The 26,522-nt window shown below is 39.4% G+C and overlaps 2 protein-coding genes across 2 annotated transcripts; one reads left to right on the forward strand and one right to left on the reverse strand.

The window, feature by feature from the left end:
* Positions 1–452: 452 nt before the first annotated feature.
* Positions 453–4,074, reverse strand: LOC124283482 (60S ribosomal protein L13-like). The gene is made up of 3 exons (XM_046719546.1): positions 3,782–4,074; positions 3,493–3,649; positions 453–700 (listed from the first exon to the last, which is right to left on the reverse strand). The coding sequence occupies exons 1-3, from the start codon at positions 4,072–4,074 to the stop codon at positions 497–499; spliced, it is 654 nt and encodes a 217-aa protein (XP_046575502.1). The 3' UTR covers positions 453–496.
* Positions 4,075–6,402: 2,328 nt separating this feature from the next.
* LOC124283481 (mannosylglucosyl-3-phosphoglycerate phosphatase-like) lies at positions 6,403–26,279 on the forward strand. Its single transcript, XM_046719545.1, has 15 exons — positions 6,403–6,560; positions 7,407–7,607; positions 8,090–8,176; positions 9,496–9,635; positions 9,944–10,069; positions 11,005–11,130; positions 12,831–12,996; positions 15,585–15,680; positions 18,577–18,744; positions 20,658–20,776; positions 20,972–21,025; positions 22,069–22,146; positions 23,092–23,216; positions 24,031–24,178; positions 25,454–26,279. The coding sequence occupies exons 2-15, from the start codon at positions 7,448–7,450 to the stop codon at positions 25,550–25,552; spliced, it is 1,692 nt and encodes a 563-aa protein (XP_046575501.1). The 5' UTR covers positions 6,403–6,560; positions 7,407–7,447; the 3' UTR covers positions 25,553–26,279.
* The last annotated feature ends 243 nt before the right edge of the window (positions 26,280–26,522 follow it).

Consider the following 26,522-nt stretch of genomic DNA (forward strand, 5'->3'; position numbering starts at 1 on the left):
AAATGGGCTTCACACATGTACCCATGTGGGGATTGAACAATCATTGATGTGCTTTAACCACTAGGCTAACCCACCGCCCTTCTTAGTAAGAAGTATTCCTGCAGCACCAAGAGCCTGTAAACAAGGGAGTGTGGTCCAGGCAAATCTGATAGGGACAGAATTAAGGTTTTATGGCACTATTAGCAATATTCCAGCTATATCTGGCAGAGATCACCAAAAACGTGCTACACACATTGAACATGAGTCTGGAATTCAATCAACTCTTCAGCATGATGAGCAAACAATTTTACCACAAGGTTACCCCATAGAAGATGTGTAGGATAAAAACCTGTCGCAGAGCAAGAGGAGACACTGACAGCCTCACCATTAATCATTTGTCTTCCAGGAAGCTCTTGGCACTGGAGTGATATACCTGTTCAAATTCCCCACAGGGATCAAAGAGAAAAACACAATATTTTTCCTTTTTTTTAATGTCCACAGCTTTTTACAGTTTGGTTTACTTTTCCTTCTCAGCAGCTTCACGCTTCTTCTTTTCGCGTATTCCAAACAGCCTGGCGTTAACGCGAGCACTACGCAGAGCAGCGAAGGGACTGAATCTCTTCTCTCTCTTGCTGATCTTGCGAGCCTTCTCGCTCCTGAACACCTGTCTGATGGGCATGATGTCTCCCTTGAGTTGGGTGGCTGTCTTGATCTGTTCAGCCTGAAACACAAACATCAACTCATTCACTAACAAGAACCAAACATGAATAGTCTCCTAGTATTTTGGTGCATATGTGGATACACATGAAGTTACATAGGGGAGGGATGGGGGGAGGGAGCAACCGTTGTATGAGTACAGTTTAACACTGCTTTTAGTAATATTCCAGATATATCACTGCAGAGGACTGCAGAAATGGGCTTCACCCACAGCACCCACACTGGGAATTAAAGCCTAGTCCTCGGCACAAGTGAACCCCTTTAAGGCATTTTTAGCAATATTCACACACAAAATCACAGCAGAGGACACCAGATGTTGGCTTTACACACTGAACCCATGTGAGGAATCAAACCAGACGTGATAAGTGAACCTTTTAACCACTAGGCTACTCCACCCTCCTCTTAAACCATTGTAATCAAACAGATTCAAAATTTAGGACAGACATATACCTTATCTATGACTGCATAAAAATGGTCTCTCAACACTTAAGAGGGTAAGGAAATAAAAAAAATGTGACAGGGACACTCTTTCTCCACCAAACAACTGTGTACATATTGAGCTTGCTAACCCACCACGTCTTCCAACATATCCACTTAGTCATCTCTTACAATAAGCATAAATGGCTCATGGCCAATCCTAACCCACCACGTCTTCTAACATAACCATTTAGTCATCTCTTACAATAAGTATAAATGGCTCATGGCCAATCCTAACGGCCAATCCTAACCCACCACGTCTTCTAACATAACCATTTAGTCATCTCTTACAATAAGCATAAATGGCTCATGGCCAATCCTAACCCACCACGTCTTCCAACATATCCATTTAGTCATCTCTTACAATAAGCATAAATGGCTCATGGCCAATCCTAACCCACCATGTCTTCCAACATAACCATTTAGTCATCTCTTACAATAAGCATAAATGGCTCATGGCCAATCCTAACCCACCACGTCTTCCAACATAACCATTTAGTCATCTCTTACAATAAGCATAATTGGCTCATGGCCAATCCTAACCCACCACGTCTTCCAACATATCCATTTAGTCATCTCTTACAATAAGCATACCGTATATGACCGTCTATAAGACGACACCCCATGGATAAGAAGACCCCCAAACTTGACCCTTAAAATCAGTGTCAAAATGGTATTTTTCATGCATAAGTCGATCCCCCGCGATGGGGTCCTAATTGTGGCAAACACAGACCACAGACAACTGGCAGTTAGCAATAATTATAACTTTGCTCCACATTATTCAAAAAATTCACAATAATATATATTGTGTCTACTCACGGATCGAAACGAAGTGTAGTTGACAGAAAATGCATAATATATTTTGCTTCTCTAAATATCATATTTATTGTAACAACAAACTGGCTTGTTTATTTTACCCCATTCAACAATCACGAACTGATTACCGCCTCGTTTTCCATTGACTGCTAGTTTACAGTAACATCGGTAAAAATGTGTGAACTTAAATGGCTTCCGTATTTTACCCCATTCCATGTGCGTACAACTTCTGCTTACCACGTTCATGAGGGTCCGTATAACCTTAGTGTTGATTATATATATTTTACATAAAACTAATTAAAATTACACAATGCTAGGTTATATTTCTTTGGGTTAAATAATAGTACTCTGTATTATATTTTACTGACGACATCAAGGCCAGAATTCGATCCCGCTAAATTATTGTGCATGTTTGAACTTGATCGCTGGGAAACGTGGTGCAAAGCTGATTGCTATTTACGGCTCAAATACACAGAGTAATCTTAATCTTAATTAATTTATAGAGCAAAAACTAACTAAAATTACACAATGCTAGGATATATTTCTTTTGGTTAAATAATAGTATTCTGTATTATATTTTACTGATGACTGCTGCGTCAGAATTAGGTCTCGTAATATTATCTGTGCATGTTTGAACTTGATCGCCGGAAACGTGTGCACAGCCGATTGCTATTTCCGCCTCCAGATACACCACGGTAATCTTAATCCCTGCAAATAATACAATGCCCAGCAAAAACAACTTAGAACTTAAAAGGTAAATAATCTTGTCTAGTGATGTTTAATTGCAAATTTGACGTCTCTACTGACAAAGCCATCTTCTGTTGTTTGTTCACGCGAAGTGATACGATGTTGTTTTCTTACCCCTGGAAAAAAGTTTGACGAAAGCGTAACCCATGGATAAGACGACCCCCTTCTACAGACTGCTTTTTTTGGTCCTCAAAATTCCGCTTATAGACGGTCATATACGGTAAATGGCTCATGGCCAATCCTAACCCACGTCTTCCAACATATCCATTTAGTCATCTCTTACAATAAGCATAAATGGCTCATGGCCAATCCTAACCCACCACTTCTTCCAACCCATTTAGTCACTCACGCATAAATGTCTTCCAACATATCCATTTAGTCATCTCTTACAATAAGCATAAATGGCTCATGACCAATCCTAACCCTCAATGCCCAAAGTAGGTTGACCAGTATGTACAGTCTTATGACAAGGCAAAAGAAATTTCACCATTATTGTACTTCCACACTGCACCTTGGTTAGAAGTTGGAACTGCTCTTTACCCTACGACGTTAATCTCAATAAGGGATTAACAGGATTAAAAGGTCAGACTCAGTGACTTGGTTAATACAAGTCATCATCTCAACTGCCAAGATTGATATTCATGTCAGTCACTGCATTATCCTATCCAATAAGGTTTTCTTCAGGCTGGCACCATGGAGCAGGGCAATTGTTGAGTGCAGCATTATAAAAACAAAACACACTATTTCTATACTGACCGTGGCATCTCCCTTCTTGGGTTTGCTCTCCTTGCGTGGGAAGAGGATGAGTTTGGAGTTGTACTCCTTCAGACGCTGCACATTCTGCTGCAGAGATTCCACGGTCTTGTTGCGTCGACGGTAGTCGATCGAGATGCCGGAGTTTGGTTTTATGCCGCTTTTAGCAGTATTTCAGCAACATCACGGCAGGGGACACCAGAAATGGGCTTCACACATTGTACCCATGTGGGGATTCGAACCCGTGTCTTCGGCGTGACGAGCCAACACTTTAACCATTAGGCTACCCCACCGCCCCGAATCCCCACAACAGCCCACATTGTTAAAAGGACAGGTTACCTTCAGTTCTTCAAGAGTAAATCCACGACCAGCTCTGATTTTAGTGTTGTATTTGAAGGTTTGGCATCGTGCAATGGGGCGCAAATAACCTTTGACAGGGCGAGGGGCGATGGCACGAGCTTTCTGTACACGTGTATCCTGTCTCCTCTGTTTTCTCATTGGCTGGTTGAACCATGTCCTAACACGGCGCTGCCAATCTTTGTGGAAGTGCCCATTGGGCACCATGTTATTCCCTTTAGGAGCCATGTTTGCTGTGAAAGAAACATATTTTATTTGTTATTTATTTTCAAACCTTTCGTATTCATAAAGATCATAATAACGATTTCTATTGTCACAAATCACTATCAGAGTTAGAGACGGCCACTAGTTTGCAACTAATGAAAATCTATTTGGACTGACAAATGGATTCTACCTTTCTGACAGATGTGAAGTATGCATATCATGCCATTTACTGTAAACATTATATATCGCGCAGGTTTTATTTTCGCGCAAAATATTTTACCGCCAAAATTTATACACAGCGAATCAACCCACGCTCGCCTCTGAGTTTTTACCATAACACATCAAGTTTGAAGACAGAAATCTACGGGAATCTTAAAATGACGACTGATAGTAGCATAAAGAATCATACTTAACTGTCGCTGTAATGGATTTCCCAAATAATGTCCTCACATGTTCTATTTTGCCCAATTGTAGTGACAGATGGTTTGATACAAAACGGATTACCATGCAATGACTCTGATAGAAATAACAGCAGTAATTCATTTATTTATTAAGATTTTATTTATATTTATTCCTGCATATCACGAAATGAAATCACAAAAAGCTTCATATATGCGGTAGAAGTTCATTTTCCTGATAGTCAATTTCGCAATGCCATCGTCAGATTGTCAGAATTCGGAACATAAGTCTGATGTGTTTTTCATCTCTTTATATTTGCATCACGATATCTCACTTCCAAAGTACTTAATACTTCTGTGAGTAAACATATTACTGTATATATCGTGCAGGTAGGGATTTCCTGTGAGTAAGCAATACACGCCGCCTGACAGGTTAAGACACTTTGGTTGTTTTCACTGCTATTAGTGGCTGCCTAAGAGACAGCTGGCAGTTCCGGCAATTACTGATTGCGCGAGTAATTGACCGCGCAATGTAGTCTAAACTGTCAATTCCGCGAAATCTGCACAAAGCGAAAAAAAAAGAATGTTTACAGTATCATACAGACATGTACTCAAACACGTCCACTGACAGTATTATTTACACCAAACCACAACATTCTGATAATTACTTTAACAGATGTGATGTTCACTGTACAGAATATATATCTGATCATAAACTGACATTCAGAAGTTCCGACTTAGCTTTACCTTGGTTAACTTCTGTTGTGCCAAACAAATGTAACTTCATCAAACTTATTTCTTTACAAAATCCTCAAACAATCAAATTACTATCGTTATATTTGAAGCATGTATTTAATGCACGCCGTTCTTAATTATAAGTTTTGTTCATTATATCACATCCACGTGACAAAATATAATATTCTGCTGTAACTGTACCTTAGGTCATAAGGCCTGTAGTATTGAATAAGGTAGTCTGAGTCTGACTTAGCTAATGTTTTCCTTCTGCACCTGACAGTGCAATATTGCAACTACTACAGGTAACATTGATCAAATCCTTATTAAAAATAAACCACTTAATTGACCATTTGTGTGAATTATATTCTTTATTTGTTTAATGATATTAGACTCATCATGTTCAGTTGCCATATTGTAACAGTGGTCGAACAAAATAAAAAAAAAGATCAGTTGTGATTTCATGTTGCGAAAACTTAAATTGGTGAGAAAAATATTTGACAATTGGTAAATTACATGAAAACAAAAATGAATATAATCATGAAAACCTAACCATGCTAACAGCAGCCACTGTCTATGGATGTTTAGACTAGAGTACTCCATTGATAAATTAATGAGTGTGATTATCTGGTATGATTGTTTGAAAATTTAACACACAGGCCTGATCATCAGATGTGATGGTTTTTATCGACAAAAAGTTGCATTCTTAGAAAATAAAATAGTAGGCCACGTATTTAGTGTATTCGAGGTTACTGATGTAGTTAGTTAGTACACAGAAAATGATCTCGTTTACACATGGACGTCAAAACAGCAGAGTATATTCTATTCATACGCAATTTTGGAGAGAGACTATGTGGGTCACATTTCACAGATCCACCTAAACCAAAACGGAATATGCACAAAAGTATCACTAATGGAAATATATTGCCGTTAACAAGAATAATTCCACATCTTCACACGAAGGCATAAACATAAATATCGTGGAGTCACATCAGTTCAAGATCGATTTTAGCTATTAATATGTTTGATACCGTGTAAATATCACAACAGATTAATTGTGGTTGTATTTCTATACATGTATGAGGTGTTAATTGTAGTAAGATGTCTATGATGTTTTCGTTTCAACAAGATTTTGTTCAGGTATATAACACGCACCTGACTCGCTACGGTTCTAGACCGGAAAAGGAAGTTGGGATAACCGACAGGGGGCGCAACTATCCCGGTTACTTCAAAAAGTGGAATGAGTTGCACAAAGTTTTTGTACTGTTCGATAAGCATGGCAGACATAAGCCTGTTTTGAGAAATAAAACATACGGCAATTTAAGAAGAATATGGCCGTATACTTACACCGGGAACGTTCGAGTAGCTAAGTTTCAAAAAGTAATTATGTAAACTCATAAATTACAATCCTGTTAGAAACATTACTTAGAGACACTCCGATATCTAGCCTCCAAGCAGGAACCGTTAGGATACTTTTCAGATGATTCTGGTGATATACAGTTATAATTGCTATTAAGAAATTGTTCTAAAGTTACATTGTGAAAAAGTACGTTTTGACGCTTTTGGTCATTTATCATTCTCATTTTAAAAGAAAAAGAACTGATTCAATCAGAGACCATATACGGGTATATGGTCTCTGATTCAATGATACGTACCACTCCCCTCTGACAACACCAATGGAATTCGTAAGAATGATTATGATGCATGAAATCAGTGGCTGTTAGAAAGAGAGATGATATCGGTCTGTGGCTAGAAATACTTATATTCAAAAGGTTAAAATAGTTGTTGTACCTACAGGTCATTTGAAAAATAGTTCTTGTACATAGTGTAAGTATGATACAGGTAATTTTGTATCCTGTTAAGTCTTGCTGTCATCAAAATATTAAAATCTCACATCACAGGTTGGTGGTGATAATTCATGTTGTTGTCGACAAAGTGATATGAAAATATCAAGATACAAATAGAACTAGAGATGACGAAAGTGCCAATATAAAATCTGCATGAATACAAACTGACACATCAGATAAAGAACTGAAGATATCGTAACAACATTAACATAACTGCAATGGGATCATGCTATGACATCTTCTGGAACCTTTCTTAATCTCTACAATCAGTTCCTTGCTCAACTAGCCAACATGTGTTTCAACATATCACACAAAAAAACATTTCTTAAGTCATAGAACATTTTCACTTGTACAAACATTTGATTCATTTCTGTTTCAGATCATATTGAAGAACCAAGCATTATATGCACTAGACCCAACATGTCTTTCACAATTATCCATTTCAATGATGTGTACAACATAGAGCCACAGTCTGAGGAGCCACTAGGGGGAGCTGCTCGTTTTGCAGGATATGTGGCCATGTGTAAAGAACAGCATCCTTTAGTCCTCTTCAGTGGTGATGTGCTCAACCCATCGCTCAGTAAGTGACAATGTGTAATGATGCCAAAACACTCACACAATGGGACTATATTATTTCTCATGATTTTAATCTTACAATAATATATACCCCATTTTAGCAACGAATTCACTTGATATGATCAACAGAAGTAACTTCTCTTGCTTAAGATCTTCAAGTCCACAACTTTTCAAAATGATTGTTCTGATGTTTATGGTACAGGTGTAATTTCTAAATGGAGCATACAAATCCCATCAGTAAATTTATTTAAATCAGAAGATTTTTATGATGATTTAATAGTGTTTCATAATGCGGGGGGTCATCCATGGACCCCAAGATCCGCGTTATGGCAAGGGATGATTGTATTGTGTCACACCAGCTGAACACAAAATGACGATATGCAGCAAATAGGTCCAGGGTATTTAACACAATAGAAGGTATTAGAATTATATGTTGTATTATGATTATATTCATGCTCTCACAGAAGAATACTGGTTGTGTTGCAGTGAGCATCTTCTTGAAAGGAGAACAGATGCTGCCAGTCCTCAATGGTGTGGGCGTCAACTGTGCTGTCTATGGTAACCATGACTTTGGTAGGTTTTCCTTTGTGATCGTCTTTAATAATGGGCTCAGGTTAGATCAGTTGTAACTCTTAACAAGAGTTGATGCAGTGCTTTTCAGCAACCCTGTGTAATGTCTTAATATGACATTAAAATGATCACAGCCCTGTGTACATCTATGACACCTTTGGTCATCTCTACATATACCTTTCAGCAATCCAGTGTATTGTCTTAGATATGACATTTAAATGAACCACAATCCTGTGTACATCTGTATGTACATATATATGTACGTGTATGTATTGTTGTTATGGATGGATGGAAATGTAACCAAAAAGTGGGAATAAAAAAAAAGAAGAATTGATGCAGTCATTAAAACCAAAATTACTTTTGAAGTTCACACTTCATATCTAATCCATGATGAGTCACAGGTGCCTACCTGTCTTAAGATGGTTTGCTCTGCCAATTAACTGCCTTGGGCATGGCAGAAACCTTTGATCATGATTATGTTTCTAGGTTTGTCAGCGCCATGCCCATGTGTTTTACCAAATGGTAAATGCTTGAGATCAGAATCACTTCAGGTTTTTGTTCCACATTAGGCTGACATGCAGTGATGTAAATGGAATACAGTTTGATGCAGCATTAAACCTAACACACTTATCAATGATTCTATGTGTTGCCATGCAAGAGGTCCTGTGACTGAGGTGTTGAAGTTAGCTGTATGGAGTTAATCCCCTTGTCTGACAGGGGTGGAAATAGCCCATTGCCCGACGTCCCAGTCCAGTGTTTTTGTTTCTGTCGGGCAAGCAAATTTGTATATCACGCTGTACCAGTGTCCAGTTGACTTTCCAATGTTAATTATGTTGTTTATTTAAGAAATCAACAAGAAAATTGGCCGGTATAGTGGAAAAATTATCAGGGCAAGTGATTTTACATGTGCAACTGTACAGGAGTACACTTTTTCCACCCCTGTCTGAAAGAACCACAGATTTGTCATGGTTCACCATCCAGGTTGGCATCAAACCGACTCTGGGGATTTCATCTGAAGCCTCACTGTGATTACTTGTTATGTTAAAATCTCTAACCTGGTTATGTTTGATTTATGACATCTAATGTGATGTCCATAAATACATTTTTCTTGATACTGTGACAACAACGTGACACAGGAAACATTTCGATGATACTGACTCTTGGTGAAGAAATATATATTTTTATACTTTTAGGCAAAGTAACCACATATCTGGATATTTTTTTGGGTTTCTGATTCAGTGTATAAAATTGTAACATTAGTATAAACGAAAACAATACATTCTCATGCTGGCCCTTTCTGAAACTGATCACATTTGTTTCAGATTTTGGTGTTGACCATTTAGAAGATTTTGCTGAGCAATCATCATTTCCATGGTTACTTAGCAATGTCAAAGACAATCTGGCAGAGGAACCACTGGCTTTGGGAGAAATAGCGCACAGCTTGGTGTGGAATGATATAAAGGTAATGTTATATTTGACCTAAAAGTACCTTTATTCGTTTCCTTAGTCCCCAGGTGTACTTAACCTGCAAAGATCCGATTTACCCATGCTTATCATAAGAGTGAGTGAGTGAGTTTGGTTTTACGAAGCTTTTAGCAATATTCCAGCAAAATCATGAAGGCAGACTCCAGAAATGGGAACCCGGGACTTTGGCGTGACGAGCAAATACTTTAACCACAAGACTACCCCACAGCCCCACTTTACTTGTATTTTGAGAGTTGGTTATTAGCTGATGATTATGAAGGGACATAACTCTGACCTGTTTTCCAGATTGGCTTTGTTGGTTTGGTGGAAGAGGAGTGGATAGAGACGCTGGCCACTCTCGACCCCGAGGATGTAACATACCTAGACTTCGTCACCGAGGGTCAGAGGCTAGCCAACCTCCTCAAGAAAGAGGTGGGTACTGGTCACAGAGCAGTTATATCCCTTGGAAAACCCAACCTTTTACTTTGACCTTGCAGTCAATATGGAGGATGTATAGGTTCCAGAGCCAACAGATGTTACTTTTCAGATTCAGGTTCACTTGTTTACGTGGAAAACCGACACAGAACACAACCTTCATTATCTTCCTTAGCTGGTTTGAATGCTTTACTCAAACTTAGAAATTAGAAGCCTTATTACTGATGGACATGTTAGAAACTTCACCTGTCATAACTTTCTATGGAAGAGTCCCCAAATCCTTCTGTAAGTTGTATATCCGTAGAACTCTCCCCATTGTAAAGAATTATACTTTCAAGTAAAATTCAAGGCCTCATAACCCTCCAAGTCTCAATCATACAAGTGTCATTAGATGTATGAGATATTTCTTTGGGGCAGTCAGCACATACATATTACTTACCAGTGATGCATACTTGGAGAGGCATCTCCATACGGGGAAAATGCTGGTTGTCTCCCCAGCGTGAAAGAGATATTATGAGAGTTGAGAATGGTTCCTGATTAACTTGACTTCAGGTGTGAAAATCGGAAGTATTCTCCCCAGAAGATTTCGAGTTGAGTGTTACTGATTAACTTGTTTTCCGAATTCATGTCAAAATACTAGTTTTCGATCAGCGTATCGCAATACGTATTGTTTTCATGTCTGAACCGGTTATACTGTGCAGCCCTATCAGCTAGGATAGGTCAGATGTTTCCCCTAAAAGTTTGTCAGGGCTGAGTGTCGAACTATGGAAGGCATCAGCCTCACAGTGAGGAATGTATGTCAGCAACTTCGTAACCAAAAGTGACATTAGACCTAGCTGAAGTTTGCAAGTGTAATCAATTATGTCAAATTCATATAGAGTGCTTGTAGGTTTAGTATGTTGTAGATTAATGTGCGTCAATTATATTTCCAGCAAGGCTGTGAAATAGTAATAGCACTGACCCACATGCGATGGCCAAATGACCGTCGGCTGGCAGAAATGGTTCCGGAGATTGACATCATCTTGGGAGGCCATGACCACGACTACGGACTAGAGAAGGTAAACACTCTTCATTGCTTTGCATCCTTGTGGAGATGGGCGGTGGGGTAGCCTAGTGGTTAAAGCGTTCGCTCGTCACGTCGAAGGCCCGGGTTCGATTCCCCACATGGGTACAACTTGTTAAGCCTATTTCTGGTGTCCCCTGCCGTGATATTGCTGGAATATTGCTAAAAACGGCATAAAACCATACTGAGCCAGCCTTGTGGAGATAATGTGAGAAAGGTGGCCCAGTACACTATGTTTTCACAAGATGTGGCCAATTTCAGTGGTCCGACTCCATGACTTAGTTGATTGGGAGACATTTTTCCCAATACTGTGAGATTTTGCTCATGATATTAACCGCTGTTTTTTAATCAGGCATGGTAATTTTCAGGTTGCCTTGATGTTTGTGTGTTGTTTAATGCTGCAGTCAGCAGTATTCCTCTATATGACAGTAAATAATCAAGTCTCAACCAGATAATCCTGTGATTGACATCATGAGCATCACTCTATGCATTTGGGATACAATGACATCTGTCAGACTAAATCAGAGAGCCTGACCCCGATTTCTCAAAACAAACTTAAGTCTGAGTTTTTACTTAAGTTAGAGTTTTTACTCAAATTTGAAAAAGCGCAGGTAAATGCATTTCCCAGAATAAACTGAAATCAATATCAAACTCAAATTTAGCAGACAATTTGAGTTTGATGGATAGATTACTTAAGTTGTTTGGGCTTTTTTTATTTAAAAAATGCAGTTGAGTTAAAAATTAAGCTGTTTCAAATTGTCAAACTCAGTTTGAAATTTGAGTAAAAACTTAAGTTTGTTTTGAAAAATTGGGGCCTGATCACCTAATGACAATATTTGCCTCGCATGACAAGCATGGGTTTGGAAGATCAATTCTTATCTAGATCCTCGTTTGTACTGCCATTGTGTGTATGAAATATTGCTGACTGTGGCATAAAACAACCAACCAACATGGCTGCATTCAAGGGCATGGTACCTGAGACACAAGTATCATCGTGTTGTCCCTTTAGCATGGAACATTTATCACTTATTGATTCAATTTCTTAAATTATACCATCTTATCCAGATTTCAATATGCACTTCTTTATTGTGGTGTATAGACCTGTGGGGCTTGGTGGGCGAGCTGGCTAAGGCGCCAGGCTAGTAATCCAGCGAGCTTGAGGTGCCGGGATCGAGCCCACCTGTGACCGGGTGTAAAAACCTTGGAGTCAGCTATGTGTGCAGACTCTTTCAGTGTTGTCACAACCCCTAGTGCACAGTACACAACCCTGTGCACTTAAGAGAACCCACGAATCCGTTGGTATATGACCAGATGGTGGCCACATGAATACGTGCAAACACCTAGTTGCGGGTACAGCAACGTGCAGTAAACTTGGACAAAGTACTGTGACTATGTGTCCCAGTCCACACAGCTGTGAATGGGTACCTCGTAAGGATGGGAAAGCCACATTAACTCGGTGCACCTATTGGCTGCAAGAGTTGTATGCTCCCCAAGGGAGTTGAGATTGATAATACAAAGTGCCGTTGAGACTGACATCCTATGATCGAGGGCAAAAACAAAAAGCGCCTGTGAGCAGCCTAGCTGGAACTCAGCGCTATATAAATAGATTATAATAATATTTCGTTTTCATCTGTTTTATATTGCTACCGATCCCTATTTCAGCATGCTTTACAGCTGACTCTCTCTGTTGCACAGGTCAACAACACATACATTGTGAAGAGTGGTACTGACTTCAGGAATCTCAGCAACATCAAGGTGACGAGGACTGGCGATGGGTGGGAGTTCGACATCCAGAGAGTGGACCTAGACTCTAGTATACCTGAAGATCCTCTCATGAAGGAGATTGTGGACAGTAAACTAGGTGAGTTTGACATTCAGAGAGTGGACCTAGACTCTAGTATACCTGAAGATCCTCTCATGAAGGAGATTGTGGACAGTAAACTAGGTGAGTTTGACATTCAGAGAGTGGACCTAGACTCTAGTATACCTGGAGATCCTCTCATGAAGGAGATTGTAGACAGTAAACTAGGTGAGTTTGACATTCAGAGAGTGGACCTAGACTCTAGTATACCTGAAGATCCTCTCATGAAGGAGATTGTAGACAGTAAACTAGGTGAGTTTGACATTCAGAGAGTGGACCTAGACTCTAGTATACCTGAAGATCCTCTCATGAAGGAGATTGTGGACAGTAAACTAGGTGAGTTTGACATCCAGAGAGTGGACCTAGACTCTAGTATACCTGAAGATCCTCTCATGAAGGAGATTGTAGACAGTAAACTAGGTGAGTTTGACATTCAGAGAGTGGACCTAGACTCTAGTATACCTGAAGATCCTCTCATGAAGGAGATTGTGGACAGTAAACTAGGTGAGTTTGACATTCAGAGAGTGGACCTAGACTCTAGTATACCTGAAGATCCTCTCATGAAGGAGATTGTGGACAGTAAACTAGGTGAGTTTGACATCCAGAGAGTGGACCTAGACTCTAGTATACCTGAAGATCCTCTCATGAAGGAGATTGTGGACAGTAAACTAGGTGAGTTTGACATCCAGAGACTGGACCTAGACCCTAGTATACCTGAAGATCCTCTCATGAAGGAGATTGTGGACAGTAAACTAGGTGAGTTTGACATTCAGAGAGTGGGCCTAGACTCTAGCATACCTGAAGATCCTCTCATGAAGGAGATTGTAGACAGTAAACTAGGTGAGTTTGACATTCAGAGAGTGGACCTAGACTCTAGTATACCTGAAGATCCTCTCATGAAGGAGATTGTAGACAGTAAACTAGGTGAGTTTGACATTCAGAGAGTGGACCTAGACTCTAGTATACCTGAAGAACCTCTCATGAAGGAGATTGTAGACAGTAAACTAGGTGAGTTTGACATTCAGAGAGTGGACCTGGACTCTAGTATACCTGAAGATCCTCTCATGAAGGAGATTGTAGACAGTAAACTAGGTGAGTTTGACATTCAGAGAGTGGACCTAGACTCTAGTATACCTGAAGATCCTCTCATGAAGGAGATTGTGGACAGTAAACTAGGTGAGTTTGACATCCAGAGAGTGGACCTAGACTCTAGTATACCTGGAGATCCTCTCATGAAGGAGATTGTGGACAGTAAACTAGGTGAGTTTGACATTCAGAGAGTGGGCCTAGACTCTAGTATACCTGAAGATCCTCTCATGAAGGAGATTGTAGACAGTAAACTAGGTGAGTTTGACATTCAGAGAGTGGACCTAGACTCTAGTATACCTGAAGATCCTCTCATGAAGGAGATTGTGGACAGTAAACTAGGTGAGTTTGACATCCAGAGAGTGGACCTAGACTCTAGTATACCTGAAGATCCTCTCATGAAGGAGATTGTGGACAGTAAACTAGGTGAGTTTGACATCCAGAGAGTGGACCTAGACTCTAGTATACCTGAAGATCCTCTCATGAAGGAGATTGTGGACAGTAAAATAGATGAGTTTGAGATGTGTGAAGATCCTCACATTAAGGAGACAGTGGATTGTAAACTAAATGAGTTGATAGTTCTCATGAGAATTTGGCTATTAGAGTGGATCTAGACAAGCCTGAACATCCTCACATGAAAGATGTTTTAACATTAAACAGTTGAGTTGCTTCTGATGAGTGTTTCACATCCAGAACTGATCTAGTCTCTTTTATAAGCCAGTGTTTAAAATTCCCGCCTTGTCCGACCGTCCAGAACGGTCTATTTTCATCTCGGACGGTCAAACTTCAAAAGTAGCCTGTCCGGTGGTCTGGTAGATATTTTTACCCCTAAATATTTCATAATATCAGACATGTTCTCTTGTCGTCAGTTTGAGGTGTTTAAGGTATTATGATAATTATGTTAAACTTTTTATGATTGGACAGTTCATTTTACAATAACCAATCACAACACATGTACTTTCAGTTTACTTAAACTCGGTGCATTGCCTGTTAGTGCTATGTTGTTCATTGCGATGCCTACAAACAGTAAGTATTCAGAAACCTGATTTTTTTTCATTGTTGAAAACCGGACAGGCAAGTTTGTATCCAGACTGGTAATTTTTTTAAGTTACCAGTCCGGCTGTCTGGCTTGGAATTTTTGGAGTTTTAAACACTGTATAAGCCTGTTCCAGAAGGTATGAAAGAGATCATGGACAACATAATGGGTCAGTTGATATTGTACAGAAAATATATAGGATATTGGTCTGTGAATAATCAAGTTCAAAATCAGCGATTGATGAGCATCGATCAATTTGAGATCTGTGATTGGGATCAGTAAGTCTGACCATCCCATAAGTCACATGGGTTGTTAAAGGCCATTTCTAATCTGGATTTTTACAGGCCTGTGTTCGATTCCCTGACTGGGTACAGTGTGTGAAGCTTTGTTTCACCTGCTGTGACATGGCTGAATAGTTTTGAAAGTGTTGTAGTACCAAAATCATTCACAGTTGGTGTGTTTTCAGAGGCTGTGGGATCCAAGATGGACGAAGTGCTGGGGGAGATGGCTGTAGAGATGGATGGCAGATTCAGCTGTATACGAACCCAGGAGACAAATCTAGGTGAATAGAGTTATCTCCCCTCACTCTTACCAAACAGTTAGACTTTCAGACTTTCAGGTCTAAAACAGTGTACTGAAGTCTGTGTGATGTATATCACAGTACGTTATTTAAGTTGAACTGTTATTGAGTATGATGTTCCAATATTTGGATAATATAAACCAAAGTTAAAGAAGTGTCAGCTGATCAACATAAACATCTTACTGCTATAGAAAATGTCACGTATCCCAGAGTTGCTCTCTATAATTCATCTGTATATAACTTGTCATTGACAGTGCTGAAGTCAGTGTTAAAATTGATACAGTTACTGCAGCTAATGACCGATAGTAGTGCTGTATGATATGATATATGATTATGATAGTTATTATTTCAAGCTGTTTTCCCCATTGGGGCAGAATAGGTCCTTAGCACCCTCTGCTTGTATTCTAGATGTAATAGCCAACTTACATGAGGGCGTGACTGTTGGGTGTCATCTTATCCCTACATCATTTATCATTACTGCCACCTGTTGGTTTGCCGGGCCATAACTTGATCATTTACATTTAGCAGCTTACAATATGTAGTCATTGGTCTTCATCAAGGTGAATTGTCATAAGGGGTGATAAATGACAATATTGGTCAGGGCCCCGTTTCACAAAGCTCTTGTAAGCCTAAGACCTCGTATCTTTTCTCATAGCATTCGTACCTCCTGTACTGTAACATAGGAGGTACGAATGCTACGAGAAAAGTTACGAGATCTTAGGCTTACAAGAGCTTTGTGAAATGGGTCCAAGACTCGCTGACTTGGTTGATGCATGTCATCATATTCCAGTTGCTTCAATTGATGTCCATGAAGTCAATCACTGGATTGTCAGGTTCAGACTTGATTATTTTCAGACTGCCATCTTAAACATTGCCAAGCGTGGCATTAAATAACAAACGAAACAAAACAAATTTCTGGCCACTGAGATATAGCTGGAATGGTAATGGCTGCAACTGAGAACTGAGGGTAGTAGTATTTTTATGTTAATCAAATATACAGGGCCTGTCATATTTGCAGTTGAAAAATATTTTTTTGAAGAAGACTTCTTGAAGGTTTAGTACAGTAGTTCACTATGCTTATTTTGTTCATTTGTTTCCCAGCACAACACATTTGGGGGACACTCATTGAAGTGGTATGATTTTGTATTTTTCTACAAGCCTGTTGCTAAACTGTTGTACAAGGAGATGTGTTTGGTCACCCTGTGTTTTAGGTGTAACAGTTGACTAGTTTTTGATGGAGAGTTTTGAAAGGTTGTGACTAACAGCACCTTTGACAGCACACTTATACTTGCTTATACTCAATAAATGCAACTGACCTAAAAAATCGGCTGTTTCAAATTGTCAAACTCAGTTTGAAATTTGTAGTAAAAACTTAAGTTTGTTTCGAGAAATCGGGCCTGGTGTTGTCAGCTCTATACCCATGTTTCAATGTGTAATTTTACAAGTTGTTCACTGGTCCCTCAGGGGATATGGGTTAATGTACCCTCTGTGTTTGTTTATTTCCCCATTTGGCTCAGAAAATATTACTTGCTTGTAAGCGGAGTACATTGAAAATAATACAAGGGCGCTCAGCCAATCAGAAAACAACATTTATGTGTGAAGTAAGATAGTAGGATATGTAACATGCATGACGTATAGCTGTGGTAGTTACCTCCACATTAACAGGACAGACAGTGATAAATGCCAGTTTAAACATAATTTCAGGTTGTAAATGTTTTTGATCCCAACAAGCTGTGCTACAACTGAACATGTCTGTCAAAGTGGCAGTGTATCCAACTCACTAAGTCCAATCCCTGTCTTGCCCTGATAATACCCATGTCAGCACATTGTCTCAGTTTGTCGGTTGCTCACCCAACACACTCACTCCCTACTTAATTCTGCATGCAAACCTTATGAGATAGAAACCCATGCTTTGGCAGACAGATTTTGAAACAATGCAGTTTAATTGCTTCTTATTACTCGCCCGTGGAAGTTGCTGCAGTGTAATATTTTACAGCAATATTACACTAGTGTAATACTGCTAGACATAACACGTCATAATGTTTTAAGTTATGATGTCACAATGCTAATACCTCTGTCACAATGGTATTAGACCTTGCTTGACTCACGGAAAGCTCAGAGTCATCACACTACGTAGGCAGTTTCTCTTAAATTATGGTTGAGAGTAATAAACAGAATACTACACTCACTTCCGTGAAATACCATTTTTAGTAAACCTGTGAAAGATTTAGTATTTAGTATTTAGTACCTCCTCTATATATTTCATAGTTAGTTCATTATGTTCTGCCTAGTGATATAACATTGGTAATAAATGTTGATGTGCTGTTACTTTCCAAAGCAGATATTCCCTATGGGATAAGCATATTGTTTGTTCATAGGTGTGACTAAATCATTGATACATAACAGCATGGTTTCTATGGCATTGGTGTACCTTCAGTTGTGAGGTGACGTGGTACCAGTGCTCACACCCTCACTGACTGTTCTTTAGGCACTAACATTTTTTAAAACTTTTTCTGTCATGGCTGAATGTGTTTGAAAGTACAGCTCCAAAATGACTTTGAAATGTAATATTATTTGAATCCTTCTGAAAAATAATTTTAGAGCATTTCTTTATAACCTTAGTTTTATTGCATAATGTTTTGGAAAATATCAGTGTTGAGAACAGCTTTTGTTTGGGCTGTCTGACACTGTAAAATGTTGACTACTCTTTCAGGGGAGCAAAAATGCTGTAGCACTATTTTTGATGATAATGATGATCACACATTGTTAAAATTTTGGATTACTGTAATTATTTAATGTTAATTGGAATGTACATGATTTTGTTTGTGTTGATGTAGGTAATTTTGTGATGGACATCATGCTGTTTGTGTTGATGTAGGTAATTTTGCGATGGACATCATGCTGACAGCAACCAAGGCTGAAATAGCATTGCTCAACTCAGGGACGTTCAGATCGGACAAAATACATCCAAAGGGAATCTTCAAGATCAGGGATCTTCTCACCATATTGCCTCTCGTTGATCCATTGGTGGTCCTTAAAGTCACAGGTGTGTGTCGATATTACAATTTGGATTGTGAATAAGGCTAATTCTATGCTGCTGCCTGTAACTATTTTGATATTGACTTGTCACTTTGTGTAGGAAGCAGCACTGAGATCAGTATCAATACATAAACACTTGTATTGACGTATTACGAATGGCCGGTAATAACAGCCATTTCTGGGTAATGGGTAGGGCTGCGCAATATAACCGGTTTGCCAGTATTTACCGGTTCAGACATGAAAACGATACGTATTGCGATACGCTGATCGAAAACCGGTATTTTGACATGCATTGGGAAAACTTCGTAACACTCGGAAATCTTAGGATATTTCCGGTTTTTTTAATTGTTCTTTTCCCTGTTTCATTAGTGCCAAATGTTACTTACATTTTTATTTTGTCATGATTAAAAGTTTTATAAAAGGTTAATCAATCATAGTGATTTTGTTGTGTTTTTGCTTTATAATCAAGCATTACCTCGATTATAAGTAGTTTTTGTTACAAAAATAATCCTTGCAATATATTGCAATACATATCGCAATATATGCTTCCCCATCGGAATATATAGCAATATGAAAATTCTCTGCAATACCCACCCCTAGTAATAGGTAGGCCTGTCAATACTAAGTATCATTTGCTAGTATTAATATACAGTAATTCTCTCATGAATATACAACGAACTTTCTGTGAAGTAAATATGTCTACAAGGCTATGTAGGGTTATTACAATTAAAGTTATCCTTTACCTTGATGTTTGGCAATAGGAATTAATACATTGAAAGGACTATATCGGTGTTCATGAATGGTGTTTCAAAGTAACAGGACATTGGGTCCTTTAAGTTTCAGATGTCTGTCTGACCTATTGAAAATTCACAGGACACATAGAATAAAATTAAACAGATTTCAGATTAACATTTCTTATAACTGGCATTGAAATTATTAAGGAACATAAGATTTTAAAACAGCAAACAAGTGTCACATGTCACATATAACAACTTCAGTCGAAGTCATTGTGATATATACAGTCGGACACTGGGGCTGGCGGGTTGTAGACTTCTATGGGACCGTTGGTGAATCTGCCGGATTTGTCAGAGGGAGGGTGGGTATTGCAGAGAATATTCATATTGTGATATATTGCGATGCGAAAGCATGTATTGCGATATGCATTGCAATATATTGCATGAAGTATTTTTATACAAAAAACTACTTATAATTGAGTTACTGCTTGATTTATAGAGCAAAAACACAACAAAATCACTATGCTTGATTAAGCTTTAATAACAAATTTTAATCATGATAAAATAGAAATGTGAATAATATTTGGCACAATGAAACAAAGAAATATCCGAAGATTTCCGAGTTTTACGACGTTTTCCAAATGCATGTCAAAATACCGGTTTTCGATCAGTGTATCGCAATACGTATCGTTTTCATGTCTGAAGCGGTAAATACCGGTAAACCGGTTATATTGCGCAGCTCTTGTTAGAGGGTCAAATGCTATTCGTGAACACTGCTATACAGTGAACTGTTGGCTTATCTTATGCTGTTAAAGATGATATTTTCCTCAGTGGCAGGTCAAGGATTGAAAATGTCAACAATAAGAGGTCATGAGATGTGTTAAGTACGTTAATTGACATAAGAAGACGCATTATTTTTATTATATGTTTTCTTACATAACTGTCTCTGAAAGCATATTGTTGGAATATTGCTGAGTGCGGCATAAAACTAAACTCGCTCACTCACTCAGTCACTCACTCCGAAAGCATAACCTCAGTGAGGCAGACTGAAAGTAGACATGGCATTATGTGATATTTCACTTGAGGCGAAAAGCGATTAAATATTTTTAGATTAAATAGTTTTCATCACTGGGTACATGGTAACTAGTTGTATATAATTTCTATGTGATCTTCTTCCCTGTACCAGGATCCCAGCTCCATCAGGCTCTAGAGAATGGGGTGTCCAAATACCCCAAACTGGAGGGTCGCTTCCCCCAGGTGTCGGGGATGGTGTATGGATTTGACCCAAGCAAACCTCCAGGGAGCGTGTCGACTCCCGCTTGGTGAAAGTGCAAGGGGAATACCTCGACCTGGATAAGGTAAGGAACTTGTGGTCATGATATGTGTCAATCCTCCAGGTTAGCGTGTAGATTCCCACGTGATGAAGGTGCAAGGGGAATACCTCGACCTGGATATGGTAAGGAACTTGTGGTCATGATATGTGTCAGTCCTCCAGGTTAGCGTGTAGATTCCCACGTGATGAATGTGCAAGGGGAATACCTCGACCTGGATAAGGTAAGGAACTTGTGGTCATGATATGTGTCAATCCACCAGGAACACCTGCGTGGTAGATTCACCTCAACCTTTATGATTAGGTGAGGTGAGGGGAATACCTGACGTCCTGGATAAGGTAATATTTCTGTGGTCATGATATGTGTCAGTCCTCCAGGTTAGCGGCTGCTTGTACTAGCCCAGACTTAAGCTGGTTTTATAGTGCTAGCCCACTGAGATACCATGACCTGGATAAGGTAAGGATCTTGTGGTCATGATATGTGTCCATCCTCCAGGTTATACTGACCGAGTAGATTCCCCTTGTTGACCCATTAATGCAAGGCACCAGGCAGGGACCAACAAGTAGAGGTGTATGATACAGAAATTTCACGATCGATGATATGATATCTTGGAGTCCTCCAGGTTCGATTCGATTCATATCACGGTATGCTTTCTTTAGAATTTTCTTTTAAAAATATATGTTAATAACTTGAAATTATGACATAACCGAATATCTAATGAAAATTAACAATTTTAAGCGTGTACGATACATCCCGATACGATGATCGATGTGCATCGGGAGATAAAGTATCACGACCTCGATACTCGATATATAGGAACTTGTCTACCATGACCATATTTTAAACCACCAGGATGACACGGTCGGGCGGATTTTGTGAGGGGGAAACACCTGAACCTTTATAGAGTAAGGAATGGCAGTCTTATGATGAAGATGCAGCAGGATTATTTTACATTCAGACAAGGATGTACAACAACAATAATAATAATGTATTTCAGTGACTTCTTCTATTTGGTCACTAGGAACCTCAATCTACTGTAATTAGTTGTCCCCTTAGCTCTACCGAGATGCAACAACTTCAGATCCCAAAACTGACTTACTAACTATGTATCCTAGATTTGCCAGCACCTCATCCATTCCTGTAGGCTTCACCAAGTTTGTGAAACAGAAAGTCTGTGACGTTGCAACCTGACAGGCCATACAGATGATATGTCAGTTTTAATGGCGCCATGTAACCTGTGCAGTAATGAAGATGTCTTTCTTTCAGGAGTACACACTGTGTACCAAAGAGTACATCGCTATGGGGAAAGATGGCTATGATGTATTGAAGAATTGTGAGATTGTGGTGAGATGTGTACTTATATTCATATACAAAACAGTGTATGCATTCAGTGTAAAGTTATCGAGAGATATGAATCTGGCATGGCAGCCATGTTCAAAATCCATCCTTGCAGAAGATGAAGTCATGTTGTATATGTGAAGAGTCTGCAGTATGGCTCATTTCATGGATGGGGCAGTGGGGTAGCCTAGTGGCTTACACCTGGAGATACGGGTTCAAAGCCCATTTTAGGTGTCTCCCGGCTGTGATAATACTCATTTTAGGTGTCTCCCGCTGTCATATTGCTGGACTATAAAAGCGGAGTAAAGTAATACTCACTCATTCACTCATTTCATAGACACTGTTCTGAATTCAACGTGAAAGTCAAGGTTTGATCCCCCATACAGGTTCAGTGTGTGAAGCCCATTTCTAACGTTCTAGTGTTAATTTTAAACACTGCAAACCTTGTTCCATGTTGTGGGAATGAGTGAGTTTAGTTTAACACCACACTAAGCAATATTCCAGCTATATGACGGTAGTCTGTAATAATCGAGTCTGGACCAGCATGGGTTACTGAGGATCAGTTCTAACACATACCTTCAGTAACCCATGCTGGTCATATAAATTGATTAAGGGATAGGGTGGTCAGGCTCGCTGACTTGGTTTACATGTGTCATCACATCCCAATTGCATAGAACGATGCTCTTGATGTTGATCACTGGATTGTCTGGTCCAGACTTGATTATTTACAGACCGCCATATAGCTGGAATATTACTGAGCGTGGCATAATACTAAACTCACTCACTCACTCGTTAGTAATATATGGCATGTGACGAACCCTTACCACTGCAATACTATGGGGTGTACTCACTCACTCACTCACTCACTCTGGAACTAGCTTAAATGACCCTTTAAATGATGACATCACTTTCTGTGAGTCGCAGTTTGTTCATTATGTGTATAACCTGTAGGTGTCAGCCGAGCAGTGCCAGTCTCTATCGACGACCGTCAACAACCACTTTGACTCAGTGAAGATCCATAGGGGGCAGAAACCATGCAAGTCCGGGCACAGACAGAGTTTGTTGTGTCTAGCTCGGTATGTACAGTTCAGATCTGTCTCATGCTAGAAATACATTGAGCCAATGGATTGGGTTCAACACAGCCTTGAAAAGTAATCCAGTTATATGATGGCATATGGGTGGGAAGCTGGAAGAAATACAGGTCCTAGGCTTAATCAAAAATGGCTGGGCGGAAAGCAGTCTATGTAAACTTTGGCTCAGTATTATTCGTTACACTGCTATACTGAGTCTAACAAAACCTAGTAGAAGGTCGCGTCAGCTAACCTTTGGATCCTTATGCCATTGTTAAGCACTCTTAAGTAAAGGTAGCATCATATTAGATTCAGAAGTTGGCATCCATTAAAAGTATACTGCTTTTCATATCTGAACCTCCGTTAAATGCCTCTATCAGTGAAAGGGGCTACGGGGTAGCCAAGTGGTTAAAGCGTTAGTTCGTCATGTCGAGGACCCGGGTTCGATTCCCCACATGGGTACAATATGTGAAGCTCATTTCTGGTGTCCTCCGCCGTGATATTGCAGGAATATTGCTAAAAGCGGCGTAAAACCACACACATTCACTCACTGTCAGTGCAACATTTAGTCAATGTAGGCCATGGTAGGTCTGAAAACAATCTTTCTTAGACTCTAGCTCTCTGAATTAATATACTAGTATGTGGAGTCTGGGCCAAAAGTTTTCAGTTTACAAGCCCAGCCCGGTGTTTCAGACAAGTGGCTGAAGTCCCAGACTGTCTGTACTGGGTGTTATTGAATGTGGCATCTTTGATTCAAACATAATGAGTGACAGAAGTCATGCAATGTTTAAGGCATGTGGTACGTGTTTGTGGTGTCCAGGAAAACCAGCATGGTGAGACAGGCTAGCATGGACCAGGTAGACAGACCCTATCCCCTGGTGAGACAGCAGAGCATCCATGAGGCGGAGGCTGAACAGTGCTACCTGGCCCCTAAAGTTGACGGCCGAATCTTCCAGTACAACGACGAGGTGAGACTGCTTGTATAGCAGTGGTGGTCCGATTAATTGAAATAATCGAAGATTGATCGCACTGACTAAACGACCAAGCAATCGATCATGTTTTCTCATAATCGAACACAAACAATTCTGGAACACTTGTTTTCATTAACAGTATTTTTCACTAGGTTGGTTTTGTCTGTTACATTTCATAAGCACAACAAGCTCGTTCCAAGTCATGATTGAATTTATCTTAAAGACTCTAAGAAATTTATGTGTCTCCATACTAATCATCCTTTAAAGATGTGAAATTTTGCCCCAAAACCCAAAGAACTACATGGTTTTTTCCTTATTTTTGTGTGCATTAACACATTTCATAAATGACGCTAACCAAATATTTTCGATGTTTGATCGGTTGTAATGAACCAATCATCAATTATGAGATTTTAACCAATTCCCAACACTATTGTATAGACATGACCAGAACCCCCAGGTCTGATACTTGTGGAGATATGGAGTACTAGTTGTCTTATCCCTGGTTATGTATGGCATGTATGGCACTTATGACTATCTTAGCTTCGACAGCTTCGTAAATCTAGGCCCAGGAATATTGCTGAGTGTGGCATTAAACAAAAAAGAAACAAAACCAAACACAATATAAAACATAATTGGAAAACTTTTATAGTGTGTTGTTATGTTTTTGCGCTGGTTTTACATATACATATGCATATATTTATCTCCAGGAGGAGTGAGTGAGTTTAGTTTAACGCCGCACTCAGCAATATCCCAGCTATATGGCGGCGGTCTGTAAATAATCGAGTCTGGACCAGACAATCCAGTGATCAACAGCATGAGCATCGATCTGCGCAATTGGGAACCAATGACATGTGTCAACCAAGTCAGCGAGCCTGACCACCCGATCCCGTTAGTCGCCTCTTACGACAAGCATAGTCGCCTTTTATGGCAACCACATGGGTTGCTGAAGACCTATTCTACCCCAGATCTTCACGGGTCTCTCCAGGAGGAAGTTCGAAGTCAAGTTTATTTCTTGTTTGTGGAATACTTTTATGTTACATACAATACATCTTTCACTGATAGGATATGTCCATATTTTGTAAGGAGAATTGTTGAATTGTGAACGGTTGTAGACGTCATTACCAGTGTGAATATTCAATAACGTAATCAAAAATGATTGAGAATGAGTCTAGACTACCTGAACATTCACAGAAACTCTATCCCTGGGGTATGAATGGTCATCTAATCTTCTTGAGACAAGATGACTGTCATTGACACTTTGGTATGTTTCAGAAACTGAAGTTGATGTTGGCACTGAAGCCACAGTTTAGCAAGATGCTCAGGAAAGTGTCTGAGGAACCCACTGTGGAGATGGAGGAAGAGGAAAACTGAAGAAAATTAGGACCACTGCAAGATCAGATTTCCAAGTTTTATTACTTTTTTAGCTTGCCTTCCTGAAGTCACACAAAACCTGGTTTTACAATCAATGTTAATGACTTTAGTTAAAAATCATTCCACTGCTTTTGCAAGATATAAGAATGCCAAATATCACATCTACCTCAGGCCACAAGACAATTATTGGTAACTTTCCTGAGAGTGATCAGTTGGTGAGTACAGTTGTAGCACCATTGTGATGGGTATTTACTTATTTTTATGCTTCCCAAGTGAAAAGTACATATAAAAATTGTGATACTGCTACAGTGAAGTTATCTTGCCAGTATGATTCAATCTGCCATTGTAAACGAATCAAAACAAATTGAAAATAATAGAAGATAGCTGTTTGATTGAGCTGGTGTTGTTAGCCATGTGATATTCATTCACTCATAAACAGCACCCAGCTTTTTGCTTTGTTGAAGGGTGCAAGAGACATGTTCTCTCCATGAGAAATCAATGTGCAGCTTGTGCTTCCTTGGTGGCAGGGTATAAGAGATGTATTCTCCAGCTCTGAACTTTATTCCCTCCCAAGAAGACTACATAGCGTCTTTGAATGGCATTTAGAAATGATAAACATAAAAGATGAGAATTGATAGATAACTTCTATATTATCATACATACATACAGTGTATGAAATAAGGCCCATCCTGACCACCCGAGATGGTCTAGATTTCTGACGGATGGTCTAAATTTACAGATAGCCAGCCCGATGGTCTGCTAAAAATTTCAGATGTTCCATACATCTGAGTAAATTCACCATATTTGGTCTGGTTAAATCCTTTTAACTTCAAAATGTTACCAGCCCTGATGTCTGGCTGGATCTTGGCTTATTTCTAACACTGATACATACTAACATTTGTACAGCACCGATATCCAGCTCAGCTGCTCAAAGGCTCTTTGTTTATCCCCTCGAACATTGGATGCCAAT

This window comes from Haliotis rubra, unplaced genomic scaffold, assembly GCF_003918875.1.
Source record: "Haliotis rubra isolate DU_JTF1 unplaced genomic scaffold, ASM391887v1 Scf317, whole genome shotgun sequence".
NCBI classification, from domain to species: Eukaryota; Metazoa; Mollusca; class Gastropoda; order Lepetellida; family Haliotidae; genus Haliotis; species Haliotis rubra.

Excerpts from the sequence above, each read along its gene's own strand:
- LOC124283482 (XM_046719546.1), bottom strand. The coding sequence starts at position 4,074 with ATGGCTCCTAAAGGGAATAACATGGTGCCCAATGGGCACTTCCACAAA. Across the intron at positions 3,650-3,781 it reads TGTTGTGGGGATTCGGGGCG|CGGCATAAAACCAAACTCCG; the intron begins GTGGGGTAGCCT and ends TACTGCTAAAAG. Across the intron at positions 701-3,492 it reads CCAAGAAGGGAGATGCCACG|GCTGAACAGATCAAGACAGC; the intron begins GTCAGTATAGAA and ends TTTGTGTTTCAG.
- LOC124283481 (XM_046719545.1), top strand. The coding sequence starts at position 7,448 with ATGTCTTTCACAATTATCCATTTCAATGATGTGTACAACATAGAGCCA. Across the intron at positions 20,777-20,971 it reads CAAGCAAACCTCCAGGGAGC|CGTGTAGATTCCCACGTGAT; the intron begins GTGTCGACTCCC and ends CCTCCAGGTTAG. Across the intron at positions 22,147-23,091 it reads TGAAGAATTGTGAGATTGTG|GTGTCAGCCGAGCAGTGCCA; the intron begins GTGAGATGTGTA and ends TATAACCTGTAG.